General features: G+C 39.0%; 1 protein-coding gene across 1 annotated transcript in view; it reads right to left on the bottom strand.

Moving 5' to 3' along the window:
- Positions 1-2,880: 2,880 nt before the first annotated feature.
- The window catches only part of LOC101852933 (WD repeat-containing protein 55), a 21,286-nt gene continuing 4,829 nt past the window's right edge, over positions 2,881-19,337 (bottom strand). The window contains exons 2-8 of the mRNA XM_005100025.2: positions 15,393-15,502; positions 14,408-14,593; positions 12,289-12,361; positions 7,944-8,050; positions 7,253-7,352; positions 6,496-6,665; positions 2,881-3,440 (exon numbers count right to left, since the gene is read on the bottom strand). Of these exons, the coding sequence (XP_005100082.1) occupies positions 3,107-3,440; positions 6,496-6,665; positions 7,253-7,352; positions 7,944-8,050; positions 12,289-12,361; positions 14,408-14,593; positions 15,393-15,502 (1,080 nt within the window). The 3' untranslated portion in view covers positions 2,881-3,106. The remainder of the gene's footprint in view (positions 3,441-6,495; positions 6,666-7,252; positions 7,353-7,943; positions 8,051-12,288; positions 12,362-14,407; positions 14,594-15,392; positions 15,503-19,337) is intronic.

The following is a 19,337-nucleotide window of genomic DNA, read 5'->3' as shown; positions in this document are numbered from 1 at the left end:
GGGTTCAACATTTGCAAAGATTTCGCACGCAGCGGTAGGTGTGGATCTCACGCCACCATTTATAAAACGAAGGGCATGTTTTGGACCTTGTCAAGGGTGTTGCAAATAGTTGTACTGCACATAGTGAGTAGGCTATTGCTGTATTCCAGGGAAGATCGAACATAACCAAGGTATAGAGCTCTCAGAGTTTGTTTGATCCCCATGGACTGCTTGCGAGTTTCTTTAAAAGCTGGAGTCTTTTTTTTTCCTTGTTCCTTATGTTCTCCACTTGGCTTTTCATGGTTAGCCTATGGTCAAGTTTGACTCCTAGGTAAGTTGGATGTTCTTCTTTGGGGAGACTTTCATTTCCTATCTTTAGTTTGAGATTTTCTTTAGCTGCTTTATGGCTCTTCGTGAAGATGGTGTATACTGTTTAGCATGACATTGATAAATCAGCCCATATTTACAATTCTACTGTGCATAAGAACATGTCCTCCCTTTGGGAAAGGCCAAAAGACGTTTCAGTCAGTAGCACTGCCCTGGTGGTGGCGGGAAGGGGTTTGATTTAGACCTAATGTGTACTCACAGGGTTACTGCCAAACCGGTTTCTCAATTTTCCAGGGGGTCATCCATTTTCCAGGGCCATGTTACATAACACACACGTAAAATATATCCAGTCAACAACATGTCAGTGTCGCACTGGGGTCTTCTTTGACTTAATTATAAGTACTATTTCAGTCTGTTATAATATTTTCCTCTAATTATTATATATATTTAAAAAATGAATCTTGCTTTGAGCGTTCGGAGGGGCCTTGAACAAGAACTTCTACTGTCAAGAACCGGTCTGGGTGTCATGACTCGTATTATGAACGTGAAAGACAAAAATTATTGCTCAAATTAAAAGTAGAGTAATATAATAACTTGAATGGCTCAAGTAGACCTATTCAGTGTGAGAGTTATAAAAACTGCGGGACGGCAAGGGGCAGTGACACTGAAAATCTGCCAGTCTTGAACAGAACGCTACAATATTGTTCTAATTTACTATCCACCCAACCAATGAAACGCAAACACTTTATCTCAATAACACGGCTTACAAGATATGAAGGATACCGATTCCACACAAGGCCTGCACCAACGCGCGCTTTGCAGAGGGCTATAAATCTAATCAAAATTCTGAAATTTGCTCACAAGTTTTTGTTCTCTGGTGTTGCCTTCAGCCCCTCTCGCCTCCCCCGAGTGTATCTAAAAAAAAATAAAAAAAATCAATAATCCCTGCCCCATTCCATAGTCCTATACTTCGCAACGCTCAGACTTTTTTAATGAACTTTGGTGACCCCAACAAACGCCTGTGCTCACCGAAGCCGTATCTTGTGGTGCCTCGCGCGAAGGTTCACTGACCGGTCACTATGGCGAACCCGACAATCTTACGATCGGACGACGCTTGTATTTTCTTTTCACCCCCTCCCCCTCCCCCTCCCACACACACACACACAAGTGACAGCACGGTGACGAGTCCGAGCAATGATTAAATTTTATTTGCACGGCGACACAGCGTTTATCCTGTACAACCTGCAAGTCACAAATGTTGCGTTATCAGTCTATAGCCGGCAAATTTCTGGGTGGTAACAAAAGCGAAAATAGATCTTGATTTTCCCAATCGAGCCTTGGGTGTCACATACACTTCCGCCTGCCGCCTTTTCGCATGAAACGTACTCTCAGACGGCGAAAAGGTGCACGAATATTATATCACAATCGCGACCGTCAAAAACGGAGTCATGTACTGCGGCTAGGGTTCACTGAAAAGTCTTGCTGGCTTCATCACTCTGTAGGCAGGTTAATTTACGACTTTTTACCAAATGTTTACTACCTTCAAGGCAAATTTACTACCTTTACGACCAGGGCATCGAATTTACTACTTTTTACTACTTTACAACCTTGCTGGACACCCTGCTATTGTGTTTGTGTGGACATAGACTGGTGAGGAGATGAGTGCATACACTCAGTACAGGCATTTTATACTTCTGCAAATACATGTATAGAATTTACTGATCACACTATTCATGGCATTTGGAATTTCTTCAGTAGCTAATTTTTAACATTCAAGGAAGTCCATGCCGGCTTTAAGCACGATCATTGGGAGAAGTGAGTAGACATTGTTCACAATTCTGAGGTTTTTATGTGGAAAATTTCCTGAGTTTTTACCCTTTGTTCGTAAGTAGTGGTGGCGCCAAAGTGTGCGCTGTCATTTTTACCCGCCATGGTAGTTTTTGTTTCATTGTTTTGTTTTGTGGTCGAATCAATGTAGTGGAGTATCTTTGGTCGAATGGGAAAGGAAAACTTAATTTAGACGGCCAGTCATGGTCCAGCACACTAGGCCTAGGCTTTTACACACTGCCTGTGCCTACCACTGCTCGCTGTCCCACATTCATCCCACCTCGCGCGTGATACATAATTAGGATTGTCGGATAGCGAGGGGCAAAGGTGAAATCGCAGCCAGCCTCCCTTTCTCGTCATCCCGACTCTCTTTGTATTTTTTTCGTCTGTGTGTATCTTTGCCCTAGGCCAGTCTTATGTCTATGTTCGCAGCTATGTGCCTCTATCTGCATTCCTCTCCGCGTGTGTGTCCATCAGTGTGCGTTCTTTGTGTTTCACTTAACACACTCACTGCTTCGGTGTAGACTGTTCAAACTTTGATGGGTCATCATGAAAGTATTGACTGTCTTGTAAATGAAGCGTGCCCGAAGCCGAAGTTACCGTGCTTAAAGGCGTGTAATTCATATAGCAAAAATTCGGTAAGAGCTCTTTAGACTGCTTGAGTCCGAAACGTGCTTCATGCTGGCGTGCTTAAAGCCAGCACGGACTGTATATTTAGGCAAAAACATCAAAACTCAAACACAGCACTTTATCAATGAAAATACACTGCAATTTATTCTATCGGAATCTTTTTCACTCATCATGTTCAAATTCAGTCTTCTAATTCTTCCCACACAGCCTTTTATTTCTCTTCTCACTAACTTTCCTTCACAGACATGATTTTATTCATTTTTACCCTCCCACATACACTGAACTCTTATTCATTCAGAATCTCTCTCTCTCTCTTCTCTCTCTCTCTCTCTCTCTCCCTCACTCAATCAGAATCGTCATCACTGTCATCATCACTGTTGTCATCAGCCCCAGTGTCTCCACTCCCTGGCGCGCTGTCCACTAAACCAGAAAAAAAATCATTCTGTTTTGCTTTCCCAAACTTGACTTTGTTTTTCTTGGCCTGCTTGGTGCCCCTCTTGCTAGTGTCCACTGTCTGAGACTTGAGCTCCTCTATGTTCCAGAACTTGACCTTCTGGTCATGAGAACAGCTGGCTACGCAGGAGAGGTCAGAGGTCAGGGTCAAGGACTCCACTGGAAAATCCTCCATGTGTTGGCCCACAAGTCCAAGCACTCGGTTTGGTAGGACGTGGACAGCCCTGGACAAAAGAAAAGAAAATAACATCACTGTATTAAAATATAAATTAAATGCCGTGTATACTAAACTGGCTGTCCGATGTACACTTCAGTATTTGTCATCTGATCTCTTGTACACCTGAGTATTGGAACAATAATGCTGGTGGTTGGCGGGTGCTCTGGTGTGGTTTGCTTTTTCCAAACATCTATCATCCTTATCTCTCCTCCTTTTTTTTGTTTGGTACTCTCTTATAAAAACACCTTTAATCTTCATCACTTGTATAACTTAATTGTGTTGCAATTGCCATAAAACCAAACAAGGAACGACAATCACAGCCAGAAAAAAAAAAAAAATTTTTTTGCAAGACTTCATTACAACAGCTGGAACTGGAAGGAAGTCAAATGGGATAATGCTCTTGACATATATTGGAAAAAGGAAAAAGACAAAAATCAGAGATATTCTCATTTTTCCAAAGGTAAACGAAGCAATTATGTTTCAACTGAAAAATAACACAAATTTTATAAATTTGCACTCATTATATTGGAAAACTACACACCGGTAACATGAATTAAAGGGGTGGGGAAATAAAGGCTAAAAATGGAATTCTTGGTATGATGATACTCGTCAGGGAAGACTTCATAACATAGAATTTTAACCCTATGCCTACGCCCTGGGGTCATTTTGTACCCTTGGGGTTGTATTCTTCACATTTCAGAATACTTCTAGTACGAAGATCTCTTTTAAATTTTCAGTATTTCTAAAAAAAATCATTTAGACAGGCAAAGTGTACAGATGGGATTAAGTTAATTTCCTCTTTGGAAAGTGGTGGCACAGAGTTCCCCGTGTCATATGGATATGATAGTAAAATACGACGTACGGATAGGGTTAATAAAACAACTGGATGGCTTTATTATTTTATGTATTCTGAGTTTTTACCATTAAAATTGTCCAAACTCAAACTCCATAATAAATCGTGGGTAAGCCCAGCTGTTTTTTTTCATTTTATTTTCATGAAACAACCTAAAAATGATTTTAGACTATTTATTTTTCAGACCCCTTCAATTACTTTCAAAAACTGGAGACAGACAAAATAGGAGAAAGCATACCTCTCTCACCAACACAATTTCATGAAAGAACCAGAGAGCAAATCATTTTATCAAGCTTTTTTTCCAAGTTGTGTCTAAAAACAGTCTGACAATATTGAGAGCTGGACAAAGGAGTTTTCTTATAAAGCACGGTGATATCACGAGTTCCAATCAGTTTGTTCAATTTGTAAACAATTTCAGTTGTAAATTAAATACCATTCCCTCAGCAGTGGAAACTGGTACGGTAGTCTGTTTTGAAGGTTCACAATCGGTAAATCAATCCTTAATTACACCAAACTGTATGAACCAATATGAACTTATCCAAAATTCATGGTTGGTGGGTGCTCAGATGTGGTTTGCTCTTTCTTTCCTATTAACACATTACACCCTAAGGGTCTGGACGGAAAGTCCATTCCTTGATCCAAAGCAAGGGGAAGGAACCCACCTCCCGTGAATACAAGCGTTTAAAAAACACATTTAAAAAATACTAAACAAATTCTGAAATTCCTGAAAAATATAAAAGTTGAAAAGAAAAATGAATGTAGTTTCAGAAAAATATAACTTTATGTATGCGTAAACTGTTGGAAATGTTATATAGCTTTAGTTCAATAGGGGTGTCCGACCCGTCACTCTCACTCTCAGCCTTGCGGTCGGGCCCTAAATCTAAATTCTAGATTTTCTACATCTAATTAATCTGAATCGCCCCAAACTCTTGCTGTTTTCATCAAAATCTGATTCATCTTTTTTTTGGTCATATGCTTGCTTTTGCTCAAATCCATCGTTATTTCCTTTTTCAAACTCAATTGTGTCGCTTTTCAACAAGTCGAGACACCTTCGAATTGTCAGTAACGCCATCGCACTTCGATCGGCTCTAATACTAAAACTACTGGCCCCAAAAATTTCGTTTCAGTATCAAACAGAAGAAGAAACTTTTTGCAATATCAGGGCTGAGAATGGCATACCACAAAAAAGGTTGAAAACTTGGGGGGTCCGGGGGCATTGAGATGGAAAAAACAACAAAACAGAGTTCACACATCCTTGAAAGGTCATTTTCAGTCTTTTAATGATTTTGTGGAGCCAAATTTTTATTTTCAACGATTTAGTTACTTGAATTAGCATGTCATGTCAATATTTTCAAGAATGTGAGCCCTGATGCAATAAATACACCAAAACATATCTTCTTTATAAAAAAACCCAACAACACACAATTCCTAAAGACTGACAGAGGGAAGAAGGCGTCTTAATTCTCTTCTGGCTAAATGTTTTTAGCCTGCTACCCGTCATGATGAAGAACAAGCAGACAAGACCGAAAAAAAAAAGGCTACAGGGTTGTGAATATGCGTGGGCTAAAGTCACCACAGTTCACGTAACTACTGGTACTCTATTGTCACAACTGAATGCTATTCTATCAGTAATGAAGAAGAATAAAAAGTACTCGATTGAATGGTATCGGCCGACACACGGATGCACACACACCTCGGATTCGTCCAGCGAGCACTTAAAAAACTTCTAAAATTATTACTGTCTTTTATTCAATTCGTTTTAAAAAAGTTCTTACTACAATATTATTATAATACGAAACTCGAAAAAAAAAGCGGAAAAGGCGTTCGGATGAGCAGACGGTGGTGTTGAAATGAGCGGAATTAGGAGGACAATTCTCAGCCCTGAATAACTATGCACATCAAAATCTCGGCCCCAGAGTCTCGTCAAGGCAAGACTTCGTTTCTAAAGACGCTAGGTCGGTGCGGGCGGTTCCGGGCGAGTTAGGGTGGAGTGCTTAAGGAAATTCCAGAGCGATCCCGGGTGAGTTAGGGTGTAATGTGTTAAACAATTATCATCCTTATCCCTCCTCCTTTTCTTTGTATTAAATTGTATGTTACTCTCTTGGTAACACCTCTAATCTTTAGCACTTATATGACATATTAGGATTGCAAGTGGCATAAAACTCTTACTAGAAAAAAACCCAAAATATCCTTAATAAATAAAACTTACTGTATGTTTCCATCACTGGTCCCTGCACACACAACGTTGTCTGTAATTGGGACCAGACTGTCCACTTGGTCTTGACCACAAGGAAATCTGTCACTGATATTGCCCCACTGACCCCAGTTGAAGATGTTCAGGACGCCCTCACTCGTGCCACACACCAGCTTGCCACCACCCTACAATGTCAACAGCAAAGATCAAAGGTTACTTGAGCTTTCAAAATACCAAAAAAAACAGTACCGTATTTTGGGATCAAACCAAAATCCACACAAAAAGAAAACTGTATAGAGGCACATTAGCCTTGACTTTTGTAGTTGCAGTGCTGTCGGTGTCAGCATTGTGGAGAGAATTTGGCTTTGTAGTGCTGTCAATGTTGTGTCTTTATGTAAGGGCTACAAAGATGCAGATCAAAACTGGAGATACTTTTAGTGATTGCATATGTAAGGCAAACCATGCAAAAGCGCTTATCAAACGTCTGAAGAAATGCATAGTTAAAGTCAAACATCATCTATTATCAAATAAGAACTGGAACAAGGAACTAGCATCATTAGTGTTGTAGTATGAAGACAGAGGACAGCAAGGGAAGTTTTATTTCCCAACATAGCCTTTGAGAAAAAAAAAAGTAACTATACATGACGTTAGCCATCTCCATGACCCGGACCCCACATGAATTACCGAACGCAAAGTCAGAACATTTCTCATACGGATTAAAGCAACAGTAAAGCAAAAGGAAGGCAGACAGCATCCTGTGACACACAAGTACCTTCATCCTGGCCAAGCACAAAAGTTCCGAGTCAAACAACTCCGATTGTAGCTCCACTCGCCGCCGCCGGATGTTAAAGGAGGTCAATGTCCCCTCACCACTGAAATAAATAATTTATATATTTATTTTTTGCGTAATATATTTTAAAAAACATAAAATGTCATACAGCATACTGGGCTTAACTGCATACATTTAACGTCACATGACAAACTGAATGCCATTTCACATAATGAACGTCAAATGACACACAGGACATCACGTAACACACTTGACGTCATTCAACATTACACTGGACATTATCGGACACACTGGATTTCACAAACACACTACACATTGACTGACACTACACTTGAAATTGTCTGACACACATGGCGCCATCTGACACCACACTGAATGTTGCATGACATACTGGACATCGACTGACACTACACTGAATGTTGCATGACACACTGGACATCGACTGACACTACACTGAATGTTGCATGACACACTGGACATCGACTGACACTACACTGAATGTTGCATGACACATGGAACATCGACTGACACTACACTGACTGTTGCATGACACACTGGACATCGACTGACACTACACTGAATATTGCATGATACCCTGGATGTTATCTGACATACTGGACATCACATGACATCAGATCAAACCTAATGACTGTAACTTCAACCTCCTACCCACCTTGCTGCAATAACGATCTTCTTGTTATCTTCCACAATCATATCACTGATGAAATCCTCACACTCTTTCATCTCCATTGTGGCCTCCTTTGTCCTCATGTCCCACACCTGAGACGACAACAGTAAAGATTTCATACATCAGCAGCAAACATTTCATACAGCAACAGAAAATATTTCATACATCAGTAGCAAACAATTCATACCGCAACAGAAAAATTTCATACATCAGCAGCAAACAATTCATACAGCAACAGAAAAGATTTCATACATCAGCAGCAAACAATTCATACAGCAACAGAAAAGATTTCATACATCAGCAGCAAACAATTCATACAGCAACAGCAAACATTTCATACTGCATGAGCAAACATTTCACACAAGACAGCAAACATGTCATACAGCAACAGCAAACATTTTGAACAGCAACCCCTCCCCTCACCATATCAGACTCAAATGATAACAAAAGACACTAAAGTCAGCCCACATTACTTTTATACTATTTATAAAATATGCTGACATCTGATTTTTACGAGAACATGCTAACTGAACTGATTATAGAACACACAAAAAAAAGAGTAGACCTATTTTTTTCCAGTTACACCAGTTTGAATATAATCCTCCATATACAGCTGAAAAACAGATTTGCAGCAACACTTTGGAGTAAGTTGGTAAATTTAAGTTAAGAAATTTGGTGAAGTGAATTGAGCAATCTTGGTTCAAATGAAATTCAGAGACAAACAAGATTTGAGCATCTTTGTGGCCTTCACCGTACCTTTCTGGAATGGAGGTAAATATTGTTTTGTTTGAGTTCGTTTGTTTAGTAGAGAGGAGCACAATGACACACTAGGGACCGTTCACAAATGACGTCAGCTAAAATTCGGCCAAAAAATGCCCCCCCCCCCCCAATTTTCTGTCCCCTCACCCAGTTGATGTCAACCAAAGTGTACATATGTACATTTAGCTAGAACCTGTTCTAATCTAGCTAGCTTCTAGTTCTAGCAGTCTGTGCTATGGGGGAGATAACTGTTAATTTTAGTTTTTAGACAAAAAAAATAATATGGTTCCATTTAAAAGTTTAAAAGTGCTAATTTTAGGCCAAGAAAATGTGGTCTATATTTTTGCTTCCATTCTTTTCGGTTTATTCCCAGCATTTTAGTGCATCATGGTTGATGTCGACTTTGTAAGGACCCCCCACCCCTCCCCCATTGTCAACTTTTGTCAACCTTTTACTGACACCCCCCCACCTCTGAGATGACGTCATTTGTGAATGGTCCCTTAGGGAATGACTAAGAAAGATAAAAGAAAAACAAAAGGAAAGAAAAGAAGTAAGACCTACCAGTGACGTCATCCAACTACTCCCCCCCCCCTCCCTTAAATGTTCAAAGGTTCTGTTTCTTTTGTTTTTTGTTTTTGTAAAGTGTTTTATGGCGCTCGCAACTGCATAAGGTCATATGAGCGCGCGGGACACACCTAATATTTTCAGTTGGTAGGAAATTTTGAATTTTGCGCGGGTGGCGGCCGAAGCCTACTCTTATCGGTTTTAGACCACCAAGGGATCTTTAACGTGCGCAACTTGCACACGGGCCCTCCGAGATTTTTCGCCCTTGTCCGAGAAGGCTAGGTGTAGATCTTTCCTACCAGAAGATCAGGGGTGTGGCAGAAAGACAGCAGTAAGGAGAAGCCAAGGAGTAAGAGTAGAAAGGCTGCAGAAAGAGTCAGGAGCCCAGAGGAGGGGGCAAAGCAGACAACAGAACATTGCTAGAGAGCAGGAAAGGAGGTGAAAGGAGACAATTTTAGAGAAGACAATTTTTTGGTCGCTTCCCGGATTCGAACTAGGGACCTTTTGAATGAGAGGCCAACACCTTAACCTCTAGGCCACGAGAGCCCCCCTGTTTCTTTTTAATTACATAGACTGTTTTAATTTGTGTACTGTGTACATGGATTTTTTGGATAAAAACTTCTTGTAACTTATCAACACACTCTAATTGTTTCATATTTCACACTACCGACAAAGACAATTCCGTCTCCTCCGCTCAATATCAGTCGTAAGACGCTGTGTGCTATTATCAGCTACGAGGCTCGAAAGAAAAAAAGTGACTTTCCAGGAAATTTTTGTTTTTTAGATCTATTGAAAGTTTGATGTCTTCTGCTTCATATAATAAGATAAAAATAAACAGCTATAATCGACCATAAATATTTTATTTTGATTTATTTTGGAGGTGTGTGTGGTTTGTTGTGAGCCTTGGTGACGAGATAAAGGAATTTGGACCTTGCTAGTGTGTAGTTGTGAGATTATTTTTAGAACCATTATCTCATGGCCACCTTTGCTTCAAACAAATATTCTCCACTAGTGGAGTACCTTTGCTTCAACGTTCTTCATTCGCAAATATTTTAAGATTTTGACCCCTTTTCGAGCAGGAATGGTCAGAAATGTAAACAACTCTGATTGGTAAAATGGAGGAAAAACGGTAACTTCTAGCTCACTTCAAGCTTGTTTACGTAAACAGCTGACTGTGTGGGCGTGCCCTGCTAGCTGTTATCGTCTTTTGATCTTTCAGTTTTACACTTGAATTGACTTTAAAAATAGGTTTTTATTGTGTTTTAGTGCTTTTAAAAGATTAATTAACCTCCTCTAGATCTCTCAAAGCGGACTCCTTACCAAGAGGCCTCCGAGGCAGTTTATGTGCATGTGTGGTGGTGTGTTTGTATGTGTGTGTGTATGTGTGCATGTGTGTGTGTGCTTGTATGTGTTTGTATATGTGTATGTGTGTCTGTGTGAGTGTGTGTGAGCTCTTGTCTGTTTATGGTGCTATTGCAAACGAATAATGAGGTAGCGTAAACACGCCACGTAAGCGACTCGCGGTCTTCCGAGAGCGGAGTTTTGGTAAAATGGGGGTAATTCAGATCTCAGTTTCTTTGCTCTTTTGCTATAAAACACCAAATACTGAACACTTTGAAAAAGTTCAGACTTTCTTCATTACAATAGTGTAAGTTGTTTGTATATCCGATTATTTGGAGCTAGAGAATTGCCTTGGAAAGGGAAGCCCCTCGCAGTCGGAATGCGAGGTCGGCTGGTTCAAAATTGACACCCATGCATTCGAATGCTTTGCAGAAAGATTGACGATTAAATATCCTCTTTTCATAGACGGAGAACTGTACAGCTTTGAGCGTGGTTTCTCGTGGTTATAGTTATTATTTTTGGCCTATGGCATTTGGATAGAAAATTTTGAAAAAAAAGAGTCTACGTTTTCAAAGCTCATTATTAAAACGAAATATGTAAAACACCGGCTAAAAAAGGTACAATAGAAAGAACAGTTCTTTTTCTATTAGAATAAAGTCATCGCCTTGGAATTATTTTGCATGAGTCTTTCCGCGAAGCTACCGGGAGCATTTAGTACACTACAGTATGGAGCCGACTCGCTCGCTGTGGGGACTGATGTGGTAACGGCTGAGACAACGCTCTGTGTTTTTATTGAAATAATGACAGATCATCGCGTTTGAGGCAATAACATATTGATTTGTAATTATCTCAGTCTTGAAAAAATTAGACTTCATTTCTTTGTTAAAATGATTGTACTCTGTTAATATAGAGAAGTTTGGTGCACCTGGTACTCTTTTATTATCTGTCAATCATGGGGTTGCAGTCAGTTAGCAACTTCATCAATATTATGTTAAATTGAAACAGCTGCCATTCTCTTAAACATTGACTGAGAGGTGAAAGTAAGGTACCAAAATTCACAGGAGACATAGGCCTTTCAAATGAAACAGACGAATTTGACATACAGTTACTTTGAAAATTTAGTGTGTGGTCCCTAGTATAATGCTAATATTTTGTTGCATTTGACCTGAAGTCCATTCTCGTGAAAATTTAGTTTTGTCCATAAGTTTTCTACTTCTGTATGTTACTTTGTAGTGACATAGCCAAGATAACTGTTAACTTTCAAGTCTCTATCTCAATTCTAAGACCCCCATTGCTATGGAAACATGTTGCTCAACTTCGGAGGCCATTTTCTCCTTTTCGTGTTTCGTAACCTCGGACAATTAAAAGTTCTGTATTTTCGTCAAATATGGTCATATTTACTTCATTCCTGCTTTAAATTGTAGGGAAAAGGTGATAGTTGTTGACAATAATATTAACTCAGTTTTGAAATTTCCTTCTTATGACTGATATTGACCGGCAGGGACACAATTTATATCTACCAGTATCTAAGGGGTAAACGTAAAGCAAAAAGTAATCATACATTAAGAATCAACCCCCCCATATATATCTTCAAGAAACTTTAGTCTGGCATTTTTTATTTTCGATCTGAAACAATGACCTTTAACATAACTATACAGGAGCCTACCTTGAGAAGGCCATCATCATCACCAGTTGCAATAAATGTATCACCAGTGACAACAACACTGTAAATTGGAGATCTGAGAAAAAAAAAGGCAAATAATACATAGTCAGAGTATGAAAGTCATTAAAATAAAACACAAATCATTCTTAAAGGTTGGCATGATAGGAAAGCAAAAATAAGTCTCAAAAATTGATATGAAAAAGTAAACCATGCACCCATTGCCATACATAGCAGTCTACACACAACAAACTCGCTCTGCTCAAATGACCACTTTTTTCCGAGCTTCTTTACTTCATAACTTGCAAATCAAAAGGTGAGCTCACTATACTCACTGATAACTTCTAAAAATACGTTTCATTCTGAAAGGTATTCACTTTTCCAAAAACAATTTTACTGTTCTTTTCTCCTTACTTGATCATCATACTCATACCACACTGGCCTGTAATATTTAGAAAAACAAGCTAACATTGAAATTATTTGAGATTGGGAACACATTGTACCTGTCTCGGGGGGGGGGGGGGGGGGGCCTCCCGTGGCCAAGAGGTTAAGACGTTTGCTTCTCATTCAAAGGTCTCCTTTCACCTCCTTTACTGCTCTCTAGCAATGTTCTGTTGTCTGCTTTCGTCTCCAAGTTGTGCCCCCACCCTGTCACCTCCTTTGACCCCTCCTCTGGGCTTCTCACTTTTTCTCCTGCCTTTCTACTGCTACTCCTTGGCTTCTTCTTACTGTTGTTTTTCAGCCACACCCCTGATCATCTGGTAAGAAAGATCTACACCTAGCCTTCTCGGACAAGGGCAAAAAATCTTGTAGGTCCCGAGCGCAAGTTGCGCATGTTAAAGATCCCTTGGTGGTCTAAAACCGATAAAAGTAGGCTTCAGCCGCCATCCGAGCAAAATTCAAAATTTCCTAAAATGTTAAAATGTGTCCCGCGCGCTCGAATGACCTTATGCAGTTGCGAGTGCCGTAAAACACTAACAACTCCCCCCCCCCCAAACAAACCCCTCTCAACCATTTGTAATCTTATTCTTAAAATTTTCAGACAGAAGTAGGTCTATACAACTGATATGAGCTCTTTGTCAACAGTACTTTCCTTTCAGTGATTCTAAAAGTTTACTTCTTTATTGCGTTTAACAGATCACACAACTTTATTAAGAGCATGCCGCTTCCTACAAAAAGAATTTTGGTACTGTTAATTTAAAGAACAAGTGAAACAAATAAAAGATCTTTGAGCCCTTTAAATGCATAAGTTTCATTTTGTCAGTGACTTCAAGGGAAGATCTTGAGAAGAGGAGAGTCATCATTGGAAAAAGAAAAGCTGAAAAATAAGCATCCCAACGGACGTTGCGAGAGTCTAGGTCATGTAATCATGAATGCCTGAATAATGCAGAAAATTTTCATTAAATATTTTTAAGGGAAAATTGCGGAAAAAAGATAAAGATAGGATGAAAGTCATTTTAAATAAAAATTAAACAGCTTGTTCACTTTCCTCTGACAGTGGTTAAGTCAAGGTGAAAAGAAATCGCTCATTTCAATCTTCTCTGATCTTTGCATACGGGTCTAAAAATTAGATGACCAACGTTCCAATACGTTTTCTTTGATGTTAGTCTAAATCGGGTCAAAAAAATAATAAGGGATTTACAGCATACACCTAAAACATTTAAAAGTTGAGAGATTTTCCTCAACACCACACTTTAACGTTCACCTAAGAAAAATGATTCAAGAGATTAATTTTCGAGCCCAAGTGGATACATCTCGACAGCCATGAGGTGAAAGCGACAAGCTCATATTGAAATTTGAGATCAGGGTGGTGTCCATGGCTCAAAATGACTAATTTGTAAGCAAGGCTACTGTAAGTTCATTTATTTTAGTGATCCTGTGTATGCATCCAAAGAGGGATATCTGATATAGGGCCCAAAAAGGAAAACTTTTTTTATTATTGGATCAAAATATTTTTGTTTGGTTGTTGGCCTGCAGAAGTGCCATGCAAAGTTTAGTGGGCATTGGTAAATTAATAAAGGAGCTAGATTTTTTAAAACTCGGACAGACGAAAGTGAACAAGCTATAGTGTATTTTTTCTTCCCCCAAGCCCACCAAAAGATCAGGCTAGTGGGGAATTTCTTACTCATGTGCCTTTTTTATCTTCCTCTTCAGCTTGCCTGTGTGAACATCCACGCAGAAAATGCTTTTGTCTTTTGACACAGAATACAACCGTCGCCCGTCATCCGTGAAGCCCATAGCTCGACAAGACTTTTTGTGATGAGTAAACTTGTGTATTTGTTTACTTTCCTCAGAACAGCTGTAAGAATGTCTGCAAAAAAGAAAATTCAGGTATAATTTTATAAGTAATTGATTTTTAGGCCTTACATCACAAAACAATTGTAACAAAAAAAATAATATCTTCTAGACTGCACTGTGTGTGAAATATCTTCAAACCAAACCTTAAAAAAAGCACACTATTCAGATAGTAATTGAGATGCTAGAAAAAAGAAGAACACTGGCGGACACAGATTAAAATTTTGTCTTGAGAGATAATGGAAGGTACCCAAGAGTCAAAAGGTAATGGAAGTTTGATTTCAAGATGTGAATTGGTCAAAACTTCAAAAAATGTTGTGAAAATTGTTCTTTCGGGCCACCCAAAGTCATGCTGAATTGAATATATTTTATTTCTAAATTCACTTAAGTTAGTTTGAAAGACGTTAAACTAAAATTACAAAACACAATAGCAAAACAAATGCACAATGGGTTTAGCACCACTGTTGACAAGTTGTGAGCCCTGTAAAACTGTAATCAAACAAAGAAGTTGACTAAATTCTCTCACTACAAAATTGTTACACATAGAAGATTACGCTCACGCTGCAAATAACCTCTGGCTTAAATCAAGCAACTCTTGTTCATACATATTATTTACTTTCTTTAATATTTAAACAAGTTCCAGAGTGTCTTTGAATTAACATTTATTTATACAAAATAAACTTCTGGCAATATTTAACCTCGGTCCCCAGTAACTTTCAGGCAACCATTGTTCACATGACCCTCTTTCAATATTTCATCTATTTCTTGAGTAGCCTTCTATCATCTCATTTGCCTTCAGAAAACAAAGAACTCACAAGTAGACTTCTCCATTTATAAGACCAGAAGCAATGAGGCTTTCAGACGGGTGACATTTAACTGTGGTCACAAGGTCCTCAAACACTAGGTCAGATGGCGAGAGCTGCTCCTACAAAAACAGAAAGTAAATTAAGGGTCAGCATACAGACAATAAATTCCACACAGCAATATCGAATCACCAATTTATAATCAATTTTCCAGTTGATGATGGAGACAATCAGCCTGCCCACACTGAAATGGACCCTCATGAAAAGGGGCGAGGAAGCATGGAGAACCCCGTCTTCCTAAGACCCCAGTTCTACATATTCAAGTGATTTCTCAGAGAATGGTCATAAAGGAGAAGAGATCCAATTTTTTGAAAAATACATATTGAATCTTGCGCTGACATCACAGAAAAAAAGTCTTGAAAGCCATCTCTTTGTACAACTGCTCTTTCTCCTTGATCTGTGAAAGGTAAATATACAGTCAAAACTCGTTAAACCACCACCCTTGGGGAGAGCATGAAGTTGGCGGAACAGCAGAGCTGGCCTCAAGATCTTGCTGCAGAAGTTTTCTGTCACCCTATCCTCATACTGAGTCTGAATGTTCAATCAATGTAAAGAACCAACTGGCCATGTCACCTTGCTAGAGGCACGACCTATTAAACAAGAGGGACGGGACTTAGTGCAGCGTATACCCAATGAGGAGCGAGTGTCCAAGTCCAATGAACTGAGCACACTGCTGTTGCCTACACCTTATATGACATCTGGTAATAACTGCTGACATCAGCAAACATCATGAAGTAATATGACAGGCATATCTGTCTTACGCCCACCCTAGGAAAATTTCCAATCGCCACATGGCTGCAGTGAAAAGAGACAAACGGTAACAAATTTCTCATTTGTATACTTCCAACTATGCAAAAAGTGGAAATGTTGTTAGTGTGTGTAGCACCTTACAGTGGTCATAGGCTGCCCGGGTCAAGGTTTCTTTTGTTTATTTGTTTTCTCTTGTCAAGTATAGTTTTGTTTAGTGAATGACCGCTCTACCAGGGTAATTTCTGTCTGTTGGCACCATTTCGTTTTTAAAAGCCTGCAAACCAACAGAACATGGGCTTACAATGTCTGGAACTCAAAACGGAATATTGAAAACCTTTTCAATGAGTTGTTGGTGGTCCACAGAAGCCATCTGCCTATAATGTGAACAATCACTTATTTCTGTGATCTTGAGCGACCAATATTGACAGGTTCGATTGCAATAAAGAGTGGCTTCATAAATTTACATGTTGAAACTCTACTCTGTCTATACTCTATACAATATTATTGATACTTAACTAACGTTTCTCAAAACTTCATTTTTCAGGTCTTGTTCAATAGTTTGTACATCACCATTTGACTATTTCTGGAGATAAAGTCTTCAAATTTAGCATGGGGCCAGCTTATCCATTTCTACAAATAAAGAGAGATTTACAATTTTTGTATGTCTTACTTTTTTTACACCTTGATGTTTAGGAGTGAGTGGGGTATTTTCTTATAAAAACATATGGTTCACTTTGATGACTTTGAAAAGTACCAAGAAAAAGGATATAGCAGACAATAAAAGGTTCGTTCTCTCTAAGTACAGCTATATCACAAGAAAACATTTCAAGCAGAAAAATGACCAAAGAGTGAAAATTATAGGAACAGTGATGTACCCAAAAAAGAATGTATTTTTTGCATTTCTTTCAAGATGGCCACCGTCTCCATGGTAACAAATAAGTCTGAGAAAACAATGCATGGTTGAATCGAAATATTTTCACACAAGGTTACAATTGGTAATAGCAGTTTTTATTTTAAAGGATGGATAAAAAAAACCATGTTGGATAAATGTAGAGTCCCCTTAACGATTTGGGTTTTCTAGGCCTTGGAAAGTATGATGATGTAATTATGACACGAGTTATGAACGAACTTATAAATTTTACTCAGCAATAACATCATCATCAATATAAAAAAAATAAAATTATGTCTATAGACACATGGTGTTATGACGGTGTATACTAAATATTTTCAAAGTTTGAATGCACTTCTGTTTGATAGTTTAGGATTAACAATTCTGAGGTGTTTAAATTTCTTGGGGGGTTTTTTCATAGAAGTTTCATCCATATTTGATTTTTATGGGATACAGTATAATTCAATCTAACTATACTATTTATCTGATAAAGGAAAGCAGATTTTTTTTTTTTTTTTTTACTCATGTACCTGCCTCATTAACATATGTTTTTGGGTTTTTTTTTCCTAATAGTAATTTGCATGCTGAACACGAATATATAAAGATGGCCTTCATTTTTGTCACAAATCAATAGTTATTGAGTTATTGATGTTTGAAAACATAAAGTAACTATATTACAATAGGGCCAATGGCGTATTTGATTTGTTTTTAACAAAATGGGGGGTTTCAGGGGGAATCTGGGGGGGTTTCAGGGGGGCATGCCACCCTGCATTTCATCATGATTTGATGTTTTGGCAATTAGGATTGATATTTACTTGAAAACAATTGAAACGCAAAGATTATAGTGGCCATATGTATGTTCTGAAGCAAAAATTATGGCAGTTTAGCTCTCAAATCAGTTTTTGGGTTTTTTGGTAAGTGTTTTACAGCAATCGCAACTGCAAAAGGTCATATGAGTGCGAGGGACACACCAAACATTTTCAGTTTGCAAGAAAATTGTGAATTTTGCCCGGGTGGCGGCCAAAGCCTATTCTAATCGATTTTAGACCACCAAGGGATCTTTAACGTGTGCAACTTGCACACGGGACCTCCGTGATTTTTCGCACTAGTCCTAGAAGGTTAGGTGTAGATCTTTCCTACCAGAAGATCAGAGGTGTGGCTAAAAGATAGCAGTAAGAAGGAGCCAAGGAGTAGGAGTAGAAAGGCTGCAGAAAGAGTCAAGGCTGTTACGGCTATATTAATGACATGCCGTTAAACATAGAAAAGACGCATCTTGCTGATTGATTGGCAGCTAATTTTAGTACTGTGATGTCATCAATTCCTGGGATACCCACATGGAACGACGTGTTTTCGTCCTAGATCTAGATCTAGATCGTTGATGCTCAGAACAGTAAGATTAAGAACGCTGATGCTAGAAATTGAAACACGGTAAACACAAAGACAATAAACTGCACGACAATTGCCGTAAAGACGCAGGAGGAATAGATCTAAATCTAGATTAGATCTAGATCTACCACCCCACCGTCTCCTGCATTTTTAATCACCAATATATATATTTTTTAAAAACAACTTCAAAGCAGCTCTACAAATTAGGCCTATAATTTATGGGACTCTTGGTCAGTCGGGAGGAGGAGAAGATAAAAAAAATTTTTTTCCAAGACCGGGATCGAACCGCTCCAAAAATCATTGCACGACTTCAAACGCAGACACGCTGTCTATTCAGCCACCAGAACTTCTGAGAGAGAGGTGTAGATTAAGCATCATATATACGACACTTCCATCTTTGGTGCCATGCGGTTGGCTATACTTAGATGTAGTCACGTGATCGGAGGGGTATAATCCTGGTCTGACGTCAAACAAGATGGGTGCCTTACCTAAAAATAGTTTACGTCTTTCTACGTTTAATCGCATGTATATTAATAATGTAAACACTAAACACGGTGGGTCCACCAAAGTTCAAAGTTCAATCCGGCCAAAATAAATTTTTAATACAACAAAGGCAGAAAAATATTACTGGCTAATGTGGTAGGGTTCACTTAGACAACATGGCCACATTGGTCCATGCCATACCACATAGATCTAAATCTAGAGGCATATATACATCGCAGTGGCTACATTCACTGCGCCGTGAACGTAGTCTGCAGGCTAGGTTCACGGCGCCATGAATATAGTTGGCAGGCTACGTTCACGGCGCCCTGAATGCAGTTTGCAGGCGCCGTTGAGGCTACGTTCACGGCACTCAAGCTTCGTTTAGACGG

The sequence above is a fragment of the Aplysia californica genome, unplaced genomic scaffold, assembly GCF_000002075.1.
Source record: "Aplysia californica isolate F4 #8 unplaced genomic scaffold, AplCal3.0 scaffold00233, whole genome shotgun sequence".
Lineage (NCBI taxonomy): Eukaryota > Metazoa > Mollusca > Gastropoda > Aplysiida > Aplysiidae > Aplysia > Aplysia californica.
This window is presented reverse-complemented; position numbering and strand designations above follow the sequence as displayed.